This window comes from Loxodonta africana, chromosome 3 (genome assembly GCF_030014295.1).
Source record: "Loxodonta africana isolate mLoxAfr1 chromosome 3, mLoxAfr1.hap2, whole genome shotgun sequence".
NCBI lineage: Eukaryota > Metazoa > Chordata > Mammalia > Proboscidea > Elephantidae > Loxodonta > Loxodonta africana.
Window position 1 is genome coordinate 187,239,736 of NC_087344.1, and position 22,797 is coordinate 187,262,532.

General features: G+C 52.4%; 2 protein-coding genes across 8 annotated transcripts in view; one reads left to right on the plus strand and one right to left on the minus strand.

The window, feature by feature from the left end:
* The first annotated feature begins 353 nt into the window (after positions 1-353).
* CHRNB2 (cholinergic receptor nicotinic beta 2 subunit) lies at positions 354-12,090 on the plus strand. The gene is made up of 6 exons (XM_003415103.4): positions 354-417; positions 1,658-1,803; positions 1,976-2,020; positions 2,470-2,579; positions 3,358-4,324; positions 7,448-12,090. Exons 1-6 carry the CDS (start codon positions 354-356, stop codon positions 7,616-7,618), a joined length of 1,503 nt encoding a protein of 500 aa, XP_003415151.1. The 3' UTR covers positions 7,619-12,090.
* The window catches only part of ADAR (adenosine deaminase RNA specific), a 59,613-nt gene continuing 48,895 nt past the window's right edge, over positions 12,080-22,797 (minus strand). For 3 of the 7 annotated variants that reach the window (XM_023554019.2, XM_064282649.1, XM_064282648.1), the window contains exons 7-15: positions 20,277-20,502; positions 19,853-20,024; positions 19,441-19,534; positions 18,632-18,754; positions 18,047-18,180; positions 16,157-16,339; positions 15,550-15,662; positions 15,111-15,238; positions 12,080-14,963 (exon numbers count right to left, since the gene is read on the minus strand). In XM_023554019.2, the coding sequence (XP_023409787.2) occupies positions 14,726-14,963; positions 15,111-15,238; positions 15,550-15,662; positions 16,157-16,339; positions 18,047-18,180; positions 18,632-18,754; positions 19,441-19,534; positions 19,853-20,024; positions 20,277-20,502 (1,411 nt within the window). In that variant the 3' untranslated portion in view covers positions 12,080-14,725. Of the gene's footprint in view, positions 14,964-15,110; positions 15,239-15,549; positions 15,663-16,156; positions 16,340-18,046; positions 18,755-19,440; positions 19,535-19,852; positions 20,025-20,276; positions 20,503-22,797 lie in introns of those variants that run through there. The other 4 variants (XM_010594789.3, XM_023554018.2, XM_023554020.2 and 1 more) reach the window with 4 other exon arrangements.

Sequence of the window (22,797 nt, forward strand, 5' to 3'; positions counted from 1 at the left end):
CTTAGCCCAGAGACCCCCTTTTTTTCTGGGACCCGGCGCTTCCGCCTCCGGGGCGGAGACTCCTCCCCCTCACTGTCCCAATCGTATTCCCCAGAAGAGAAGCCGGAAAACGCTCCGCCCGCTCAGACCGGGATAAGCGAGAGCCTGGTTCCTCCTTGTAACCCGTCTCTTGAGCCCCCGAAATCGCCAGGGCGGTGGCCGGCCGCAGCAGCACCAAGGGCTGCGAGCACCAACCTGGGCCCAACTCCAGCCGGGCGCTGGGGGCGCGGGCGCAGCTTCAGCACCACGGACAGCGCCCCCCGCTCGCGGAGCGCTTGAGAGCTCTGGGCGAGGCAGCGAGCTATGCCCACAGCATGGCCGGGCGCTGCGGCCCCATGGCGCTGCTTCTCAGCTTTGGCCTCCTCGGGCTGTGCCCAGGTAAGGACGGGCACTGGCCAGGTCCGCCTACCCCAGCCAGTGGCTCAGGATTCGCCGCTCTCTGTTTCGCCCCGACCAGGCCGGAAGATGGGATGGAGGGATCCCTCAGGGATAGGGGAGCCTGTTAGAGATTAGCGGAGAGATCCCAGGGGACTGGAGGGAGCGCCTAGGACACCGAACTGGGGGGAGTAGATATATAAAGGAGTAAGTGATGCAAAGGAGAGATGGAAACCTGGGCAGTGGCTTTGGGACATGTGTGGGCACAGAGAAGAAGGAGGGAGAAGAGCTCCCCAGGCTTTCTGGAGTGGCAGGAGGGCAGACTCTGACCACAGCTGAGTTGCCATTTGGCTTCTTGTGAAACACTGTCTCAAGAAATCTGCCTGGTCCAGTGCTCCTCCCTTGGCTAGTCATCATTTCCTCTCCCCTGCTTTGAGCTCCCAAGTCTGACCACCCCCCAGGGGAAGGGAGAAAACTGACTTCTTGGCCCTCTTGTAGGGTGGGACAGGAGACCTTGAAGAGACAGAGCTCTGCCAGGCTGAGGGCCAGGAAGCAGTGATCGGAAGGGTGGGGGTATGTGCAAGTGCAGAGTTGCAGATGGGGATAGTGTGTGGAGGGGCAGGTACAAAGGGAAGGTACAACTGAATGGCTTTCCACAGTCCCGAGCCATCTCATGGAGGCTGGGCTTCTGTGTGTGTGTGGAACTTGGGGTAGATAAAATGCCCTGACTCAGAGCTCGGGCAACTCAAATAGCCTGCTTAAACCCAACGCTTTTTTTGGGGGGGGGGGGTTGTGGCCACAATCACATGTGGTAGCACAAAATGTTACCTGCATATATAGAGGGGCACTGGGGAGAAAAGGTGTCAGGTGGGACACTAGTAACTGTTCCTGCTTTTTTTTTTTTTATCTGCTGGAGGAATTCACAGAAGCAGAAATCTCAAGCCTTTGAATCCACCCTCTGAGGTCTTAGAGGAAGAGTAGGTCTCTGCTAATTCTTACAGAGTGGGTTCTTAGTCTGGAGGTATCTCCATGGGCTCTGTCTGGGCTCCTTGGTCAGTGATCTCAGAGAGGGGCTTCTCTATGAGGATCTTGGTCTAGGGCTCCATGGGTACCGTTAGGTATGGAAGAGTGGGAAGTTATAGCCTCTTGGTTGAGCCTGGGTTGTTCTGCTTGCCTGGATAGAGTGAGATCCTGGGTGGACCCTGCCTGCCTATTTACTTACCTCCTGCCCTCTCCTGCCCAGGGGCCAGGGGTACAGATACCGAAGAGCGGCTGGTGGAGCATCTCCTGGACCCTTCTCGCTACAACAAGCTCATCCGTCCAGCTACCAATGGCTCTGAGCTGGTGACGGTACAGCTCATGGTATCATTGGCCCAACTTATCAGTGTGGTGAGTGGGGGCCCCAATCTCTGCCCAGGTACTAAAGTCAGCATAGTTGCAATTTGTGCATGTTTGTGCTGACTCCTCTGGAGTTCCCAAGGCTTGGGAAGGTACAGGAGGGACATAGGGGGCAGTGAGTTCACAGGCTAGGGGCCTGCTCAGCAGCTTCTCTTCTCCATAGCATGAGCGGGAGCAGATCATGACCACCAATGTCTGGCTGACCCAGGTTAGTGTTCCTTCCACCCACAGCCCTGGCCTACCTTTTCTTCCTTCTTTGTTGCATGTGCTTTTGAGGTCAAGGACAGGGACAAGAGGGACCACATCTTGTTTGAGGAAGCCTTCACTCCCCACAGTGACTTCTCTGCCCTTTCAGCCTCCCCAAGAGCAGCAGAAAGGTATAGACTTTGCAATCTTAAATAACTGGATTTAAATCCTGGTTCTGCCACTTCCCAGCTCCGTGCCTTTGAACATGTTAAACTCTCCAAGACTCATCTTCTCATTTTTAAATGTAGATTCTAATATCTTGGCTTAGCTATGCAAATTAACTTAGAAAATAGAGAAGCCACTGTGGGGAGGAGCTGGCTTTTGGAAGCTTCCTCAAGCCAGATGTGGCCCCTCGATCTCAAGCCCCTCCCAGAGCAGAAAGTGGTGCTGCTTCTCTCTCTCCCTCCCCAGGAGTGGGAGGATTATCGCCTCACCTGGAAGCCTGAAGAGTTTGACAACATGAAGAAAGTTCGGCTCCCATCTAAGCACATCTGGCTCCCAGATGTGGTCCTGTACAACAAGTAGGTGACCCTGGGGCAATGAGGAGTCTGGGGGAAACCATGGAAGTGTTCAGGGAGGGGAGGAAAAGTAAGTAAGAGAAATTAGCACATGCTGGGGAGGGGAAGGGACTTTTCATGGACAGATACGCAGACAGTCACTATTCAGACAGGCAGCTAGAGCCACGGCCAGCCTCCTCCCGTGAATTAGGACTCCTAGCATTTGCAGCTGTGGCGGTATAAGGGGGTACAAACAAGGATTGACAGCCCCCAGTGTCTAAAGTGGTTCAAGAATAGGCTTTCCTGGAAGGCTAGGAGGGATCAAAGAACCTTAAGGTCTCAGTTTTCTCTTCCAAGTTCCATGCCCTCTCCTGCAATAATCCCTCTCACCTCCAAGATACAAAACTACCTTCCTCCACTGATGGGGCCACCCCTTGATCCCACCTGCTGGAGTACTCCTCCATGGCCTGGGGCTCCTCATTCTGGCCTCCTAGGCTTCCCCAATCTCTCCATCCTCATATGAAGCAACCAGCTTACATAATGCGTGAAGAGCAGCCCTCCCCCACCCTGTCTGCTCTCTTCTCCTGACCAGGACACCTCTTCTCCCCACCATCCCACTTCCATTCCCTTCTTGCTCAATCCAGTGCCACCTCCCTATACTCCTGAATGGTTACCAGTCCCCTCAGACCTGGGTCTCCCCATATCTCCCTCTCGCTTTCCTCTCCTCCCACCCGTGGCTAGGTTGATGCGTGGGGATGGGGGAACGCTCAGGCCAGGGCTGACTGTGCCCATCCCTTGGCAGTGCTGACGGCATGTACGAGGTGTCCTTCTATTCCAACGCTGTGGTCTCCTATGACGGTAGCATCTTCTGGCTGCCACCCGCCATCTATAAGAGCGCATGCAAGATCGAGGTAAAGCACTTCCCATTTGACCAGCAGAACTGCACCATGAAGTTCCGCTCCTGGACCTACGACCGCACCGAGATCGACCTGGTGCTCAAAAGTGACGTGGCCAGCCTGGACGACTTCACACCCAGCGGTGAGTGGGACATCGTGGCACTGCCGGGCCGGCGCAACGAGAACCCCGATGACTCCACCTACGTGGACATCACGTATGACTTCATCATCCGCCGCAAGCCGCTCTTCTACACCATCAACCTCATCATCCCCTGCGTGCTCATCACCTCACTGGCCATCCTGGTCTTCTACCTGCCGTCCGACTGCGGTGAGAAGATGACGCTGTGCATCTCCGTGCTGCTGGCGCTCACCGTTTTCCTGCTGCTCATCTCCAAGATCGTGCCGCCCACCTCCCTCGACGTGCCGCTGGTCGGCAAGTACCTCATGTTCACCATGGTGCTCGTCACCTTCTCCATCGTCACCAGCGTGTGCGTGCTCAACGTGCACCACCGCTCCCCCACCACGCACACCATGGCGCCCTGGGTCAAGGTCGTCTTCCTGGAGAAGCTGCCGGCGCTGCTCTTCATGCAGCAGCCACGCCACCACTGCGCCCGCCAGCGCCTGCGCCTGCGGCGGCGCCAGCGTGAGCGCGAGGGCGCAGAAGCCTCGTTCTTCTTCCGCGAAGTCCCCGGGGCCGACTCATGTACGTGCTTCGTCAATCGCGCGTCGGTCCAGGGCCTGGCCGGGGCCTTCGGGGCTGAGCCCCCGCAGGTGGCCGGCCCCGGGGGCCCGTGCGGCTGCGGCCTTCGGGAGGCGGTGGACGGCGTGCGCTTCATTGCGGACCACATGCGGAGTGAGGACGAGGACCAGAGTGTGAGTGCGGGCTGCGGGGACACAGGGGATGGGGAGTGGGGAGTGGGGAGGAGGGGGATAGGGCTTCAGGCTGTCAGGGCCCCAGTATCTGGACAGCAGCCACCTTCCTGCCTTAGACGCGAGCTCAGGACCCGGGAGGGCGAGTCAGGGCTGAGGCTGGGGGCCGGGGGGTGGGGGTGGGAACTTGGCTTGGATTCTCGGTTGGCTTCCGGGAGGCGGCGCTGCAGAAGTAGGAGTCGGTACAGGACGACCTTGCGGCTTCCGGAGGACTAGTATTTTGGGAAAAATGCCTCAGCTGGTGCCCTGTGAGTGTTGGGAGGGCGGCGGCATCGGGACTACAAGAGCAGTGACCCAGGGCTTGATTCGCAAGTTCTCGGGCTTGCAGTTCCCAGGACAAACGGAGATGAGTCCTTGGTGTGCCCCGCGGGGAGGAAATTGAGGGCAGTGGAAAGAGTGTATGTGTGTGTGGCGGGGGAGTTTAAGAGGTTCCACGAGACTACTCTGCACTGAGAGGACAGAGTCCCAAATCAGTATCCCGTTGCTGCTCTTCCAGGCCCCAGGGGACGGCCTGGTGAAATGTTTATCGAGGTGGGGCAGGTGGAGGCAAGGGCTCCTTGGACCCACCCGCGCGCGGCTTTTTGCAAACCCAACTCTTCCTGCAGAGGCTCCAGGAAAGGGGACTGCTTGAGCACTGGGCCTGGGGCCAGAGGGGGAGTGTGTGATTTTTTGAGAGCCCTCCACTATAATAGCCCTGCCTTTTTCTGTGGTCAGTCACAGGATACCTGGGTGTTTCCAGGCCAAGGCTCAGTTATTGTCATGGAGACTGACCAGGTTTCCACTGGGAGGCTGCCATTCCAGCTTAGGGTCGGCTCTTGAGCTGTTTGTGGACTGGGGCTTAAAAGCCTGGTATTTCTGGCCTCCTGGAGGGCAGGAGATGGGACAGGGGCTTTGGCCAGGGAGTTCTTTACCATCCAGAGAGCGGAAGAGGCTTGGGGCCTGAGTCTGGAGGAGAGGGAAGTGGGAGCCCCGGAGCCCTAAGGCCAAGTCTGAGGTGTTGGGGTGCAGCCCACTCGTGCAGGGTGCATTTCGTGAGCTAGGTGCTGAGGCTGCAGTGACCTACTTGGATGGTTCACAGGCATTTCAAAATCACATTTCCAAAACAGATCACGAGCTCTGCATCCCCCTCACTAGCTTGCTGTCCCCCAGTTTCCCCTATCCTTTAGTGAATATCATCACCACCCACTCAGTGGTCCATCCTCTTCTCACCAACTCCACCCTGCTTCCAGGCCACCATCAGCGCTTGCCTGGATCAGAGCAGGGTCTCCTAATAGACTCCCTGTTTTAGGTCCTGCGCTCCTCCAGCCAAATACACACAGTGTCTTCCCACCTCATCTTACGCCTCCTCCCCTTTGCTTTTGTCCCTGACCTGTCTGCGCCACTCAGAGCCTTTGCACATATGGGTCCCTCTGCCTGGGATGTTTCTCTCCTTTTCCTTAAAAAAAATTGACTATTCTTATTTTTTGCTCTACTATTTGAGAGTAAGTTGCAGACATCGTGGTCCTTTATCCCAAATACTTCAGTGTCTGTCTCCTAAGAACAGAGGCATGCCGCTGCATAACACTGGGTCAATGATCAAATTCAGCATCCCTACAATACCCTTATCTAATATGCAGTCCATAATCAAATTTTGCCAATTGTCCCAGGATTGTGCTTCAGAGCATTTTCCCCTTACTTCCCTCCAGCTTCTCAAATTACATTTAGTTGTCACGTCTCTTTAGTTTCCATCATTCTGGAACAGTTCTTCAGCTTTGTCTTTTGTGGCATAAACAGTTTTGAAGGGTACAGGTGTTTGAATGTCCCTCAGCTGGGTTTGTTTGTTTCCCTCTCCAGCTAATTCCTGACAGAGCTGGCTGCTTCTCACTCATCACGTTGGAGCCTAAATGTCATCTTCTCTAAGAGGCCTTCCCAGACCACACTCTATAAAATTTCTTTTTCCCTCCATTTCTTTATCTCAGTCCTTTCATTCCGTAGAAGCACCTACCAGTGTGTAAAGAGTTTAGTCCTTGCCGTTTCTGTGTCTGTCTCCCTCAGTAGCATGTACATGGCAGGATATGTCTGTCTTGCTCTAGTTGTGTCTAGCCTAGCACGGTACCAGGTATACAGCAGGCACAGTTGTGACGTGAATGCGTGATTAGTCAGCTGCCGACTAAATGAAGGTGTGCAGGTGCCTCCTGCCACCTTTGAGCTAGCTGGGCTCCAGTGTAATGTGCATCTGAGGGCCCGGACTCAGGCCAGAGCAGAGCAGCTCTGAGAGACTGGTCCTTCATGTGGGCACTGCTGCGGCTGGCTCTCAACCCTTCAGAGCCGTTATCTTTCTGACTGATTTGTACACATCTGGGACTCAGTCCTTGCCCCCTGGGGCCTTCATGCCTGAAGGGGTGCTGCTGGATGGGGTTTCCTGTATAGTCATATAAAGAGCAAGGCCTGCCGAGGAAGCCAGTTATCCACTAATTCAACACGCCATTTACTGGACGCATTGTGTCCCAGATGCCAGGGTCACAAAGATGAACCAGACAGGGTCCCTGTGGTTCAGGAGTTCAGAGCTTAGTGGAGGGGTGGGGGGGAGCCCTGCATATTGAAATGAAAATACAGCACAGCATTAGTACTGCCACGGGGCTGTGTACACAGTGCCGAGGAAACCCATTCTGATCAGGTCAGGGAAGCCTTCATAGAGGAGGTGACATTTGATTTGGGCTTTGAGAATGTGTAGCGAAAGGGAGGACAGGAATTCTAGACACAAAGAAAATCCAAAGACAGGAACTCGAGAGGACTCATTGAGGTTTGGTAAGTCTGAGTAATGGGGTGGGAGAGGATAGGAGACATATAGGTCCTGCTTGCTGTGGGTGGGACCTGACTCCAGACTTGGGAGTTTGGATAGGTCCTGAGGGCAGTGGGACCACTGCAAGCTTTTAAGTAGGCCAAATCAGAACCATGCCTTAGCTAGGTCAGTCTAGGGTCACTAAGGGAGAGAAGCCAGGGGTGTGTGTGGTGGGAACTGTATATACCCATTCCACTCCCACCCTGAATCATGTGACTGAAACCTGGGCCTCCTCCTCCATCCAGGTGAGTGAGGACTGGAAGTATGTCGCCATGGTGATTGATCGCCTGTTCCTCTGGATCTTTGTCTTCGTCTGTGTCTTTGGCACCATCGGCATGTTCCTGCAGCCTCTCTTCCAGAACTATACCACCACCACCTTCCTCCACCCAGACCACTCGGCTCCCAGCTCCAAGTGAGGCCTTCCTCAGCTCCATGCTCCTTCACCCCTTTCCTGTCTGTTGTACAAAAGTGTTGGGTGGAGAAGGGACAAGTGAGCTACCAGGAAGAGGGGCACTGCCCCGACAGATCCATCCATTTACTTCACCTGGAGCCCTCCCACGAACACGCCTCCACCCACACAGTCAGTTCCCACCTGGAGGCTGGACCAGTTGCATCGTGTCCAGGCCACTCTCCTCCTCTTGTACCAAGCCAGGCAATAGTGGTGACGGTGGAAGATGAAGGCTAAGAAGTGGAGACGGACATTGGAGCCTTCCACCCTGAGGAAAATGTGATTGGGAGGAGCCAAGAAAGGGACAGATTCATCTGCTGCCTCCAAGTCATGGGAGGAGGGCAAGTTGGATTGCGAGAAGGACAGGGACTTGGACTCTCTGCTGGGCTGGCCTGACACAATAGGTAGTTCAGAAGGGAGGAGCAAGAGGAGAGAGGCCTGCATGGGACTTGGTGTCCACCCTGCTTGAGTGGACAGCAGCTGGGCTGGGTGCGCCTCAGTGGGCAGAGGTTCCTGCACAGAGGGCTTAGCCAGGTGCCGAGGGCACAGGTTCCTGGGGCAGGCTTCCACCCCAACCTTGCTTCTAAGGGGCCCAGAGCCCAAGCCCCAGGCCCCCTCCTGGTCCAATGAAGAATTCTCTGTACCCCCTAGACTTTCCCTTCTTGCTCAGGCTCAGTGTGTGGTGGACACAGTTGGGTATTAGGAGGGCCTCTGAATGCTGAGCCTGGGTGACCTGCTTGGAGCCTGAGGTCCAAGGACTTCAACTGTGTGAGTAGTGCAGCTTCACAGAGATCACAGAGCTGGAAGAATCTTTCTCAGTTATTGGTTCTGCTGACATGAGCCATATTATGGATGAGGAAACAGACCCAGAGGGGAAGACAACTTGCTTGGGTCTCTGACCTTCCACCTGCCCTGAAATCCATCTGGAGTGAGTGTCCTGCTCTTCTGCCCACTCTGAACTGACTGGTTGTTTGAAAGAAGTAAAGTAAGGATTTCAGCTTTAAGCAGACTCAGCCTTTTTGCCTGCAGCGGAGCCAGACTGGGCAGGAGGGAGCAGCTGTGGAGGTCTGCAGAGGCCAGCTGCACTGCTCCTCTTGTTACTTCTATTCGGGGTTCCATCCTTCCTGCTCTGGCTCCTCCACTTCCCTCTCCCAACCAAACCTGACCAGCTTTGAAGCAGAACTTTGGAAGGACAGGTGGACAGGCCTGCTATTGCCAGGGGCTCCCCAGAAAGCACAGCCTGACTGTCCATCCTGTGGGTCTCTGGAGGCTGTATGCTGACACGGCTCCCAGGGGCCAGCTGGAGGCCGCCTGGCTGGTTACGCCAACAGGCCTCCCAAGGGATCTCCTGCCCATCCCTTTCCCTCCCACTCACACTTGACTGGCTCTGATTTGTGGTTCCAGCCTGTGCTCAGTGTGGGGATGGCAGATGGCAGGTCATAGAGGGGTCAGTCTGCCAAGTGCACGCCAGGGGCCTGGCCCAACACAGGCCATTCTGTTCTCTGGAGCCCAGCTGGGCCTCCTGCTCTCCAAGCACAGTGGAGGTGGGGAGCTGGTGCTGATAGTGAGAGCAGACACACAGCAAACTCGAAGAACACTGGGTGGGATCGCGGAGTAGAGGATTTGAAGGAGGGCTCCATTGCATGGGCAAGGTCTTACCACCCTTAAGCACAGTTGGACACTTTGGGGAACCACAGTCTCTTTCACTCCCAGTCCTCTGTCCTTCCCTTGGTGCTGTCAGGGAAGCTCCCAGCCCACTTTCCATGTTGGGGCTGTCTTTGGAGAGAATAAGGTGCCCAGCTCAGCAGTGGGTGTGGCCGTGACACTGGAGAGGGAGGCAGAGAGACAGGGTTGAATCCCGGAGTGAGGCGGTCCAGGATGGCAGTGAGGACGTGAGTCGGGATTATCTCCATCAGATCTGGCAGGGCTACAGGCGAGCTAATAGCCATTCCTCTCTGAAAAGAGTCACGCCCAGGCCCTCCGCTCCTGATGATTGGCAGTGCAGGAGGGAGGCAGCTTCCTGGTAGCAGGTGTCTAGGACTGGAACAGCTGTGCCAAGTTAGTGAAAATAAAAAAGCAAACAAGACCTGGGCAGCCCCAGATGGAGTTTTCTGCAGAGGAAGGCTGTCTGCGTTGGGAGGGCAAGATGATTTCCCTCTCAGGGAATAGAGAAGGCTCTTTGGAGGGTTTGGGCGTTCGGGCCCGTGTCCTGCCCCCTCCCAACCACAGTTCTAGTTGGTGTTTACCAAGGGTCTGCGCTGAGCCAGTTTCTTCAGATGCCCTGTCTGTAGTCCTTACAACAATCCTGTAGGGAAGGGATCCCCGTTTTATAGAAGAGAAAATGGATCTCAGAGAAGCCAAGTGACACAGCTGGTGACCCCAAAGTCCATGCTTTTGCTGTGGTCTCCGAGGCAGGGAGGAAGAAAGCTTCTGGGGAGGGAAGCGAGGGACATCCAGGGTCTTCTCTGACGTCACTCCCAAAACCAGAGTGGACTGGGTTTCAGCTAGTCATCCCCTGCTTCTATGCAGATTGGGCTGGTCGCGGCACCTCTCGCACCCCGACTGCTGCTGACCAGCCTCCCACTCGTGAACCTGACTGGACAGAGAACGGGGACCACCTTTTAATATTCATCCCAATAGGCCCAAGAGGCCAATGTGATTATCACGTGGTCCCTAAGGCACCGTAGGTCTAGGAATCATTAGGACACTTCACTCACTCACCCACCCTTGGTGCCCCCACATCCCTCACACTGGCCTTGGCCCCCTTTGTCTACACTCCTGGAATACTTGCACTGGTCTAGGCCAGCCCAGGCCAAACTCATCAGGAACTCAAGCTTCTTGTAAAGAAGGTTGTTTGCAAAGATGTCTTGTCGCTCTGTTGTTTGTGGGGACGAGGGGGAACCATCCCAGGCTGGGGTTGGCAAATAGGAGGAAAGCGAGAGTAGTGGTGAAATTGGACTCATGAGAGGTTAGATATTACAAGAATCTAAAGGAAAGGTGAGCAGTAACAGCCTGCTGTTGAATTATTGTGATTTGTTGACTCACAAGTCCGTCCGATGGCCTGAAGTAGACAGAGCCCAGCAGGGGAGAGGACCTGCCCCATGGAGGCAGGGATGGCCTGGACATCAAGGCTGCAGTCCACGTGGAGGCCAGACCTGGCCCCGGAACACTAGTTTGATGTGGGTCCAAATTCCGGCAACAGTATTAAATTGTGGCCCCACGGATGAAAGAAGAGTGAAGAGCAGCAGAAACGATAAGCTCAAGAAAATCCTCGTGTGCCCCACAGGGCAGTCCTGCCTCCCTGAGGAGGCGTGGTGGGCAGGGCAGTCTGGGCATTTGCGTTAGGTATCAAGGGAACTGGCCACTTCCTAAAAGACCCGGATTCTGTGTTCCCCTCTAGGCGGAACTACTTGCTGCCTGAGAAGAGAGGGCAAAAACACTGAGGCTCATGGGACATCATGGCAGAGACAATATTCAGTTCACCCAGCACTTTTTTCAGCAGACTATGAAAGACACCCACGCAGTTATGGGCCTGACTCCATGTGCCCCCAAACGTGCTGCCAGCTCTCCTGGCCTCAGTTGTTCCATCTATATGATGGGAGGATTCTAGATGAGGGGAGGCTTGATTTTGACTTACGGTAGCCTCATATTAGGTACTTTGTACTCACTGGTAAAATTTTTAAAAGGTCAAGGATAAATCTTATAGAAATTCTGTACTAAATTACATTGTGAAGAGTGGTGTGTTCTTTCAGGATGGAGAGGGATTCTGGGTAAAATGCAAGTGGCCTGTCCCCTTAAGACTGCGGCCAAGCCAGTCCTGGTCCAGGGAATATGCATATTTCTGCAGGCAAAGCAGCTGGCAGGTGGGGTAGAAAAACACCCCTCAGGGACAGCTAACTGAGAACCCAATGCCTTTGACTGGATTCCGACTCATAGGGACCATATAGGACAGAGAACTGCCCTATAGGGTTTCTAAAGCTGCAATCTTTACAGAAGCATACTGCTATATCTTTCTCCCTTGGAGCCGTTGGTGGGTTCCAACTGCCAACCTTTTGGTTAGCGGCTGAGCGCTAACCACTGCACCACCAGGGCTCCTTCAGGGAGACCTAGGTCTGTGAACGTACTTTGTGATGTCTCAAGGGATGTTTTCCTATTCTGGGCCTTGAAATCTTGCATACCAAGTCCCTGGGACAAGATATTTAATGGCGGGCTCTGATGGAGCTAGCAAAGTAGTTTCGGAGTGCCTGACACACCTCCCGCCCAGGACGGACGAGCTCACTGGCCCAGGGAAGCCCTTAGTGCAGGCTGAGGGTGCCCTCTTCATCCCCGAGTCAGTGCAGCTGGAGCTGTACCAGAACTCCCAGTCCTACAGGTTCCCCGTCTACCCCGTCTTCACCCCCAGTAACCAAGACTCGAGGCTTCCTAACAATTGTCTTCTTTTTTTATTCATGAGAGGAATGTATATTGTTAGTCACTGATATCAAGAGACACATAAAGCAGAATTATAAAACTGGACCGCAGCCATCATGGCACCCAAGTCTACACTTGGGCTCTTCCCTATGCTGCTCTTGGAGTCACTACCAAGACCCCAAAAACCAACAAAGACCCTTCAACGTGAATAAAGGAAATAGCTTCAAGCAGCGACAATTCTTACAAGTGATTATTCAAAGAATGCACAAGAGCCACAGTTCAGACCAATCAACTACAAAGATCATTAAAAAAAAGGGGGGGGGGAGGGCCTGCTTTTTAAAAACAAAGATTTGACAGAAGAGTGAGCAGAGCCCTTTGGGTGGATCTCTGCCTCCTCGGTGTGACTTGGGTGCAGGGGGTGGGGGGGAACGTGGGGGTGCAGGGCCTGGCACAGGCACACTTCCAGTGGACACGTAGGGTTCAGGGGTGCCTTGTTCTCTTCCTACAGCAGACACAGAATACTGGACGTTTGCTAGGTAAGATCTTGGGGGCAAGTGGGGCTCTGATCTTTTGAGAGCTCCTGTGCTCCCAGTTAAAGAGACGGTAGCTGGTCAGAGGTCTGCAGGTGATGCTGGTGCCCAAGACAACTGGAGGGATCAACCATTCCGAGGACCCAGTAGGTGAGAGCCCTCCAGTCTGCAGACTGAGGGGACGAGCTTTCTTGGAGTGGGTGGGAACCACAAGACCTCTGTGCCCCAGATGTGGGGGTCAGGACTGATGTGCCTTCAGCAGAGCACACGACCAGGGAGCAGGCCCCTTCCGTCCAGAAGACAGACACTGTTTCCCTACTGGGTCCTTGGGACACTTTGGTGTTCTGCAAGGACATCCCTAGTGTGTTCTAAAAACTTGGGTCTTCTTATATTGGTCAATTTTTGGCCAAAGGAACAGAGTGTATAGCCACGAAGAATAAAAGCGCACATGTGGACGTATCTACTGTTGAGGAGGTGGGACAGACAGTCTAGCAGACTAGTCAGTAGTTTGCAGAGGGTCAGTGGGATGGGGAGGGCTGGAAAACCATCTGAGGGCGGGTGCATGGCTCAGCATGTTCACAGGTGAAGATACGCCATCTAGAGGAGAGAGGCAAGTCAGGTCCTGGAGGTAGCAGAGCCTCTGAAGTTCTCTTGAATGTGTCTGGCTGACTTGGGCCCAGAGCCAGACTCCACAGAGAGGCCGAAGGCTCTGACCATGAGTCAACATCAGGTTGAGGTGTGGACAAAGGGCTTCACCTTACAGAGTTTGAGGACAACCTACCTGCCCTTTTACCTACAACTACTGCTTTGTCATATGCCAAGCCTAGAAAGATTCCCTAACAGGCAGGGCAGAAGACCCTCAGTCTGTGCCCTGCCCATGTACCAACTTCAGAATGTGGCAAAATGAAAGCACTTGGATAAATGGAAACATGTAAATTTTCAATCTGTGCAATTACAGTTATCTATATAGCGGGCAAGAATCAACATCTACCGCGTTCTTTCAAACACTCCTAATTTATGCATGACTTAGCAGTCGACTTCCCTTGGGTCACTCAGGACAAACATGACAGGTGGAACAGTGATCTGACCGGACGTGATTTTCTCCCCTCTTTTCTTGCCAAGTCCTGATTATCTGAGTGGAGGTGATTTGCCCTCTAGTTCTGTCCTGGGTTTTTTCTGCCAGTTGGTGGGTCTGTGGCCCTACTCCCCTCACTGGCCAGGCCAATTCCAAGGAATGATTTAGGCAGGGGAGCAGCTGGGAACTTGGCAATAGTCCAAGCAAAATCTGTGCTCCCTGGGAAGTGGGGTGTGCCATCCCTGCAGGGGAACCTCAGCTGCTGCTCAGGCAGTTCCTGTGGCCCAGTCTGGCTGGTTCTGGGCATGCTTGTTGCCTGGGGAAGGGGTACATTTCCTGAGCAGCAGGTTTCCCTGCCTCTCGGCCCCTCCCAGCTGGCTAAAGTGCAAGATCCAAAGACCATGGAGCAGTCATCTGCCGATTCCCATCACACACCTCCACTGGCCAGGAATCAACTGGCTGTAGTTTTCAACTCCTGCCCTTGTGAACGTTTCACCAAAGACTTTAAGTTCACTTCTTTACCCTCTCAGGTAGAAAAAAAGAAACTTAATGGTCACAAGGAAGGAATCTCTGAAGGGGAGGAGGGATGGAGAGGGGGCTACACAGTCCGCCAATGAAACCATCGGTCCTGACATGATTCGCATAGACATGACTGGAACCTAATCAAGACCACAAGAGGTCAGTGTAGCAAACACAAGCTTAGAGGAAATGGGCGGGCGGGGGGGTGGGGGCGCGGGGAGGGAACCATAACAGGAAAGGGCTACAGATGTCCAGTGACTGCTTATGGTTTGGGTGAAAAGATAACCCCTTTTCTCTCCCCTTAGGTCTTTGTCCCTGTGCTTGGGAGAACAGAAGGGGGCCTGGCCAGACTCAGCCAGCAATCCCAAAGAAAGCGGGATAAACAGGAACCTAAAGTTCTCAGTATTAGCACTCTTGGTTCCATTAAAAAAGGGCGGGGGGCGGTGGTGGAGCAAAAAACCTTGACCAATGTGGAGGAATGCTACAACCTGCCTCTCTCATCCCAGTGTAAACGCCCCCAACCAGTCAGTCCCGTATCATACTATACTGGGCAGAGATAAAAGTTCTTTTCTTCCTGGGGTTTGCTTATCCAATTCCCATAGCCCATGTCCTTCAGGCTTTTTTTGAAGTAGTTCTTGGCCGTCTCGTAGTCACGGGCAGCTTTCTTGGCCTCACCATAGGAAAGTCTAAGTAGGTCCCTGCGGTAACGGAAGGAGCAGAGCCTCTTAAATAGAAGAAAAATGTTCTTTTTGGAGACCCGTGATAATTCATTCCGTGGCCTGGAGAAATAAAAGCACTCATTATTCCCCTGAGACTATGAAAGAGGGGAGCCCGAGGCAGAGAAATCACGGTTGGGTAGGTAGCTGGTAAGCTCTGGAGACCCTGGCGAGTCGGGGCAGGAAGGATGGCTCTGCTTTTCTCCTTACCCATCCACGGTGCCTCTGGTTCCATCCAGGATCTCCAGGTCATAGCCGTCAGCCAAACACCAGTTGACACTTGTCTCCTTAGTCTTCCCAGATTGCCTTTTGGAATCATATACACTGACTCGGCCAACCTAGAGACCCCAAGGAGAAAGACGGAATCCTTTCAGAGTGAGATTCAGGTGTAGGGACTTAAGACCCATAGGAAGCAAGGAGGGTGGGGTCTCGATCTCTCCCCCTTATTTAGTATCCTGTTAGCTAAGACTAAGCAGAATCTAGACTACTAACCCCACCTCTATTCAACTGAACTCCAGACTCAGAGAAGGAAAGCTCTCGGGACACCAGCCAAGGCTCTCCTTGCCCACGGTATACCTGTGTGCTCTGCTGACAGGACTGCATGAAAATGTGAAAAAGGTCAAGGGAAAAACGGCTGGGGTTACAGTACCTTGGGGTGGTTGACAATAAAGGGATGTCGTAGCCCATCCTCAAATGCCTTCCCGTCTCTTGTCACACGACAGCAAATAGCACGGGTCAGATGCCCTTGGCTGAAAAGGTAACCTGAGTACAAAAACGTATATACCTGTGCTTGTATCATGCGCTATTAAGAGGCGGAGGTGTGGGGTGGTTTGAAGGTACAAAATAGGGTTATGGGGACAGACACACGGCTCTGTTGTTAGGAAGCACCTTCTGACTGTGGCTACCTAAGATCTGTATGGGATCATCGAATATTCAGGCACAACACATAAGGGTCCGCGTCAGGCCAAGGACCGTGGAGAACACGGACACTAAGACGCTGCAGTTTCAAGCTGCTGGGTTTAACTCACCTTGAAATGCCCTGCCTGCCATGGCTTTACTTAGGCTTGCTACCTAAACTGGTCTTCCTGCCACCGCAGACTGGGCAGTCAGAGTCAATTACTGACCGCTGAGTCAAGCACACTCAGAAAAGGGGAGACGTCAAGTTAACGCCTGGCAACGAAGCATGTAGTTTGCTGTGATTTGGGTACTGGAAGGACAAACCAGTTTCAGCTCCCAAGGCATTCCATGTCCCTTACCCAGTGTGACAGATTTGAGATACACAGGCTGCAGGAAGTGGGTCAACAGTGCCCCTTGCAGGCCGAGCACATTCCAGCGGAGAATTTTGTCGCTACAGGACATGGTACGGAGTCTCTCCCCGAGGCGAATGCCGTCCCATGTAGGCACGATGTCACTGGACTCCACTGGGATGGTACCTTCCCCTGTGTTAGAGACTTGGGTCAGACAGAGGTCACTGGGCCAGACCACACCTTGCTGGACCATTTAAACTCCTCAGACTTGGGCCACAGGCTACTCGTTCATTCATTCTGCCGATATTCCAGAACACCTACTACGTGCTAGGCACTGTGCTTGGTACTGGGAAGCAACAGTGAGCAAAGACAAATGGAACAGACACGAAACAAGTAAACCAATACGTATACAAGGATTCTAAATAGAACAGTGCTCTGAAGGCTTCGAGGGAGCTATGGTGGAGGACGGCAGGGGAACCTCCTGGGATACAGCAGGCAGGGGAGCTAAGACATGAAGGAGAAGGAGCAGCTGTAGTGCAAGCGTTCGGGACAGGGAAACAGCAAAAGCAAAGGCCCTGGGGCAGCAAGGGGGAACTGACAAAAGGCCAGGCATGAGTGATGGCAGAGCGGCACGGATGACGCTGGGCCTGGGTGCTTACCACAGGCTTTGCTTTTACGTGAAGTGCAGTGGGAAGCCACTACAGGCTTGGTTGGTTTGTTTCTTTTCAATAAATCTTTATTAATATATAAGTTACATACCGTACAATTCATCATTGAAAGTGTACAACTGAAATGATTTTTAGAATGTTCAAAGTTGTGTAACCATCATCACAATCAATTTTAGAATGTTGCATCACCCCAAAAAGAAACCTGATACCCACTAGCAGTTACCCCCCACTCCTCCCTAACTCCCCCAGCCTCCAACGCCTGGCAACCACTAATCTACTTTCTGTCTTTATGGATTTGCCTATTCTGGACATTTCATATGAACGGAATCATACAATATGTGACCTTTTGTGTCTGGCTTCTTTCACTTAGCGTGATATCCATGTTATAGCATGTATCAGTACCTCAGTCCTTTTATGACTAGTAGTCCACTGGATGGATATGCCACAGTTTGTTTATCCATTCATCAGTTAATGGACACTGGGGTTGCTACCACTTTCTGGCTATTATGAATAATGTTGCCATGGACATTCGTGTACCAGTTTTTTTGTGGACATATGTCTTTAGTTCTCTTGGGCATGTATCTAGGAGTGAAATGCTGGGTCATATGGTAACTCTGTGTTCACACTACAGGGTTTCGAGCAGGGGAGGGACATGACCTATGTTGGAGGATGACGCTGATGACTGTTGAAGAATGGCCGGAAGGGAATAGGAGTGGACGTGAGGAGACAGTAAGGAGGCCTGAGAGGACAGTGGAGGGGAAGGAGCTAGTGGACAAGGAGTAGCATCAGCAGCCAACCAAATGGGGTGGACCGGGCACTTAGGGTCCTTATCTGCCCACTCCTCAGGCCTTGGTTCTGCATCGCTTCCTTTTCATGTTCTCCCCACCTCCCACCACTGGGTGATCCCATCCACTCCCAGGGCTGTAAAGCCCATCGATGGGAGGATGACCCTGCAATTTTTATTCCCAGCCAGGCTCTCCCCTCTGAGCTCCACAGGGGGTACCATGTCTGCTGATGTGAAGATCTCCCAGGTCTTCCAAATGAACAAATTCCTAACGGAATCTTAATCTTCCTACAGACCTGTCCCCTACAGATGTTCCCTCTCCCTGTAAATAGCACTCTTGTATTCCAGCAACTAATGGCAAAAACCCAGCAGTAGTGCCCTGGTCCCTGTGACCGGCCTGGGGCCTTGCAGAGCCCTTTGGTGGGAGGGAGGACGTGTGCCACTCACCATTCTCCACCTTTGTGCGGAGCTTGCCTTGTTTGGGATTCTCAAAGACAGGGTAGTGGCGGGAATCAGTGCTCTCCACAGCACGGTCGCTGCAGGACTTGTCAAAGAGGGCACCATCTCCACACGGGGCCGTGCTGCAGGAGGGACATCTGTTAAAACTCACTTGTACAGACATTCCCTCCAGTCTCCCGGTGGAAAATACAGTCATGTGTGGGAGAACCAAGGGACTTTTTCTGAAACCTTCCATGGGATGCTGGAGGTCTTGGAAGAAGTGTACGTTGAGTCATTCTACACCGGGGTATACCCGTTGCCGTTGAGTTGATTCCGAATCATAGCAACCCTGTAGGATACAACAGAGTAGAACTGCCCCATAGGGCTTCCAAGGAATGGCTGGTGGATTCGAACTGCTGACCTCTTGGTTAGCAGCCAAACTCTTAATCACTCTGGCTCCACCAAGATACGTACTTCAAACACAGGGTTGAGTGTGGCCTATCGAATAAGGTTGGATTTTTGGGTGAAGAGAGCAATCATATACCCAACCCTGGGGGTCTGAAGCCAGCGCTGGCACAGCGAGACAGTACAGACCTGATATAGAGATGGAAAGACACTGTCTTTTTTATTTGGAACTTTTCTCCTCCCTTAGCAAGCTCGAATATACTATCCTTCGCAGTCTGGGGGTTGTATTTCATTAACTCGCTGTAGAGAAACCTACAAAAACAAAGTCTGGTTAAGAAGGCAGGTTCAGTTCCAGGCACAGCAGTTTCTTCTATAACCTGATCTCTATCTGACCTAAAGGAAAGGCCTCTCATGGTTTCTCAGGTTGAAAGAAGTACAGACAGGGTGGTGGGAAGTTCTCCATGGGAGACCTCAGGTTTCACAAAGAGAAGCTAGCCTTTCAGGTCAGTTTTGTTTCTGCCCAGGGCGCCTCGCTATGGCGGCTACAGGGATTCCAGGGCAGAACAAACGGACTCAAGGGCTACAGGAGGCTCCTGCTTCTCCCCGAGCCTCTCCTTTCATAAATTAAAGACAAGGTGAAGTGGAGGAGAAAGCTGCCAGGGGCAGCGGGGCTGCTGACAGGTCCTCAAGTGGAGAAGGAAGGGTGCCTCCTCCCCAGGGCCCTGCGGGCCAAGAGGTCGTTCTGAGTTTTTTAAAAAGGGCATGAAGCAGAGCCTGCTGGAGCACACTTAAGAACAGGCTGAGCCGGTGGAGGCAGCCCGGTCACAGAGAGGATCGACTCCACAAGCCTGGTTCAAATGGAGGGGCTGAAGGCAAAGGCCAGCTCTGTGGGATCAATGACCTGCCAGCTCTGGTGGGGCTTCAGAGAGAGGCCCGTGGCAGCCGAGGGACCCTGGGTGGCAGGAGAGGTGGGACAGAGAGGCAGGCGGCTCGTTCACCTGATGAAGCCTCTCCGGGAGATGATTTCCGCATGGCAGTCGTTGACGGTTTCTCCCTTTAGGCTTAGAGAATCTCCCTTCACACAGCGATTACCTGGGAGAGGGGTTACAGCAGATGTAAAATCTCCAGAGGAAATTCAAGGAACGGGGTAAAGGCTGTCTGTTCTTAAGGCTTGAAGGCAGACACAGCCTCAAATTTTCAGCTTTTTGACGCTCACATTCTCTTTCCTAGGAAATGAGAACTCATCCCGCACTCCGAATTAACTGTAGCAAGAATACAAAAAATACAAGATTTTTTTCTCCCCCCCCTTCGACTTGCTCACACAGAATGTCAGGAGAGAATGAGAAGGGCCTGCTTCCAGGCCCTGGGGTGACCGCTGACTGGGGGAGCGGGTTTCAGAGCCTCACCTACCTGTGCCCAAGCTGACCACGACACCCAGGTCTTCTGGGTCTTTCTTCATGATGATGGCAGCTAGGATCTTGCGGCCGAGCAAGGAGGGCTGGAAACTGTTAGTGAGAGCATTGAAGCACCGATGGCTCAGCATAGCTATCTGGTCATGGAAGGTGCTGCCAGTGAGAGGAAGCTGTGGGGACAGGAGGCTACGTCAGGACCACACAGCCCCATCTATGTCCACCGTACATAGTAGTGGGCAGGGAGGTCATGCTCTACTTGACTTGTGGGTCATCTTTTCCCCTCTCACAGCTAGTCCCATTTTACGTTCTATTGAGGCTAACATGAAAGCCTGGGAATAATTCACGACAGCAAGAGCTGACTTCACCCAGAGGGGAGTTAGCAGGAACCCCAAAAAAAGAGCACCAAAAGTAGACGTCTTAACTGTCTTTGGCTGTGCTTCTGGGGACCTTGAGAGGAGAAGCATAGTTCTTCTGAGACTGGCCCCTGTCACTGGGGTTACCTCTGTGAAACCCATGCGTTCTGCCTTCTCGTTCTCCCCAATCAAGACGCGGAGAGCCGCATCTGCTGCTTCCTGCTTGCCTTGCTTCTTGCTGTGGGCGCAGACGGCCGGGAACCAGCGACCCCCAACTTTGGCTTGGTAAACGAACCTTTGGGATGAGAGAGAGGGGATAAAGACAAGCACCAGAGCTGGACAGCTGCTCCAGGGAAGGGCCAGGTTGGCTTAACAAGTGGTCAGTCTTGCAAACAAATGGACCCTTCACTCTCCACAGCTCTGTTTGTGATGTCATTCGTGAATCACAAGATGATTTGTGCTAGATCCAGATACTGCCTGCACTGTTACCATTTTTCTTTAAACGGATTCTTTTAAAATGTAAACACATTTAAAAAGAAACTTTACGTCACTCTGTAAGTGGAAAACATAAATTGAAGGTGACTGGAAAACTGAGTATGATAAACTCACATTACTAAATTCTAACTAGATAGTGTTCCCTGCAAAGGCTCTGAGGATTATCTTTATTATAAAGGAAGATTAGCAAGTACTAGGGAGGTTTAAAGAAATACTAGCACCAACCTTGGACTTTTTTCTTAACTTCAGCAGAAATGAGACGGGAATAACTTTCTCCCTATGCGAGTCAATGTTATTTAATGCCCTGCCTGATTTTTCAAGTTCCTGATTCCATTTCCTCATTTATTTCCTGTCTTGATCAAAAGGACTTAACCTGGAGGGGCCAGAATGTCAAGGTCTGTCCCAGACCAGAAAACCGAACTTTCACAAGGAGGTGGTTTTCAGTTCCTGGAAGCCTCGCCACGGATGTGGGGGATGTCCTGGGCACAGGAGCCCTGCTGATGGGAGAGGGAGTGGCGGCACAGGGGGTGGGCAGTGCCACAGGCTGGGTCCCCGCCCTCATGGCTGGGAATGTCCGCAAGCCGAGAAACAGCGTGATGGGGCAAAGCGGCTTGGACATCTTCTCCCAGATGAGGTTTCAAGAATTTTAGCTTTCAACCAGATCCTAGTTGGGGGGCTGGGGAATCCAGCTTTGAATAATCCAGCTACCTGTAACTGAGGCTTCAGTATCAAGATTTATCGGCTTAGGCAATAAAACGAATGACTCTTTATGTCCAACTACACCAAGCTTCTCACTGTTCCTTGACTATCCTGAAGCTGAATGCCTTCACTCCTGCCTCTGCCCAAGCTGCCTGTCTGTGCAGACCAGTGGCTGCCATTCAGTAAGGAGAGGGAGGGGGCATTCATAGAGGCCGAGAGGGGCTGGGGGCCAGACTGTGCAGGATCTTTGCCTGGGGGAATCCAGGACAATTTCATGGGTTTGAAAAAGTATGTACTCTTGTGTAAAAAAATTTATATATATATACCTCTATACACGTGTACAGGAAACCCTGGTGTCGTAGTGGTTAAGAGCTACGGCTGCTAACCCAAAGGTCTGTTGTTCAAATCCACCAGGTGCTCCTTGGAAACTCTATGGGGCAGTTCTGCTCTGTCCTACAGGGTCAGTATGAGTTGGAGTCGACTCATTGGCAATGGGTTTGGTTTGGTATATATGTCTGTGTATCTATCACACACATATGATGAAGTTTGTTAGTTATACAATCAGAATCCTTTAGATTCTACCATGCTGTCCAATATGGTAGCCACTAGCCATATGAAGCTATTAAATATAAAATAGTTAAAATTAAATACAATCATTAATTCCGTTCCTCAGTTGCACCAGCCACATTTCTAGTGCTCAATAACAACATATGGGTAGTGGTTACTGTACTGGACAGAGCAGATACAGAACATTTCCATCATCACAGGAAGTTCCATGGTACAAGCTGCTCTAGACTATGGAATCTATATACAAGGATGTCTTAGTCTCAGCACTATTGACATTTTAAGCAAGATAACTCTTTGCTGCGGGGCGCTGTCTTGTGCACTGCAGGACATTCAGATGCCAGTAGCACTCCCCAACTGAGACGACTAAAAATGTCTCCACACCAAAGAGTCGATTCTAACTCACAGCAACCCTACAGGCCCTACAGGCCAGAGCAGAACTGCCCCATAGGATCTCTAAGGCTGTAATCTTTATGGCAGTAGGCTGCCACATCTTTCTCCCACAGAGCAGCTGGTGGGTTCAAACTGCTGAACTTTCAGTTAGCAGCCAAGTGCTTAACTGCTGCGCCACCAGGGCTCCTATGAAGTTTGGTTTTGATCTGGGGTCTTAAAAACTTGCAAGTGGCCATCTAAGATACAACTATTGTTCTCTACTTGTATGGAGCAAAAGAGAAAGAAGGAAACCAAAGACTCAAAGAAGAAACTAGTCTATAGGACAGTCTACATCTACCCTGAGACCAGAAGAACTAGATGGTGCCCAGCCACCACTACCTACCGTTCTAATCAGGGCCACAACAGATGGAACCTGATATAGTGGAAGACGTATGGAACA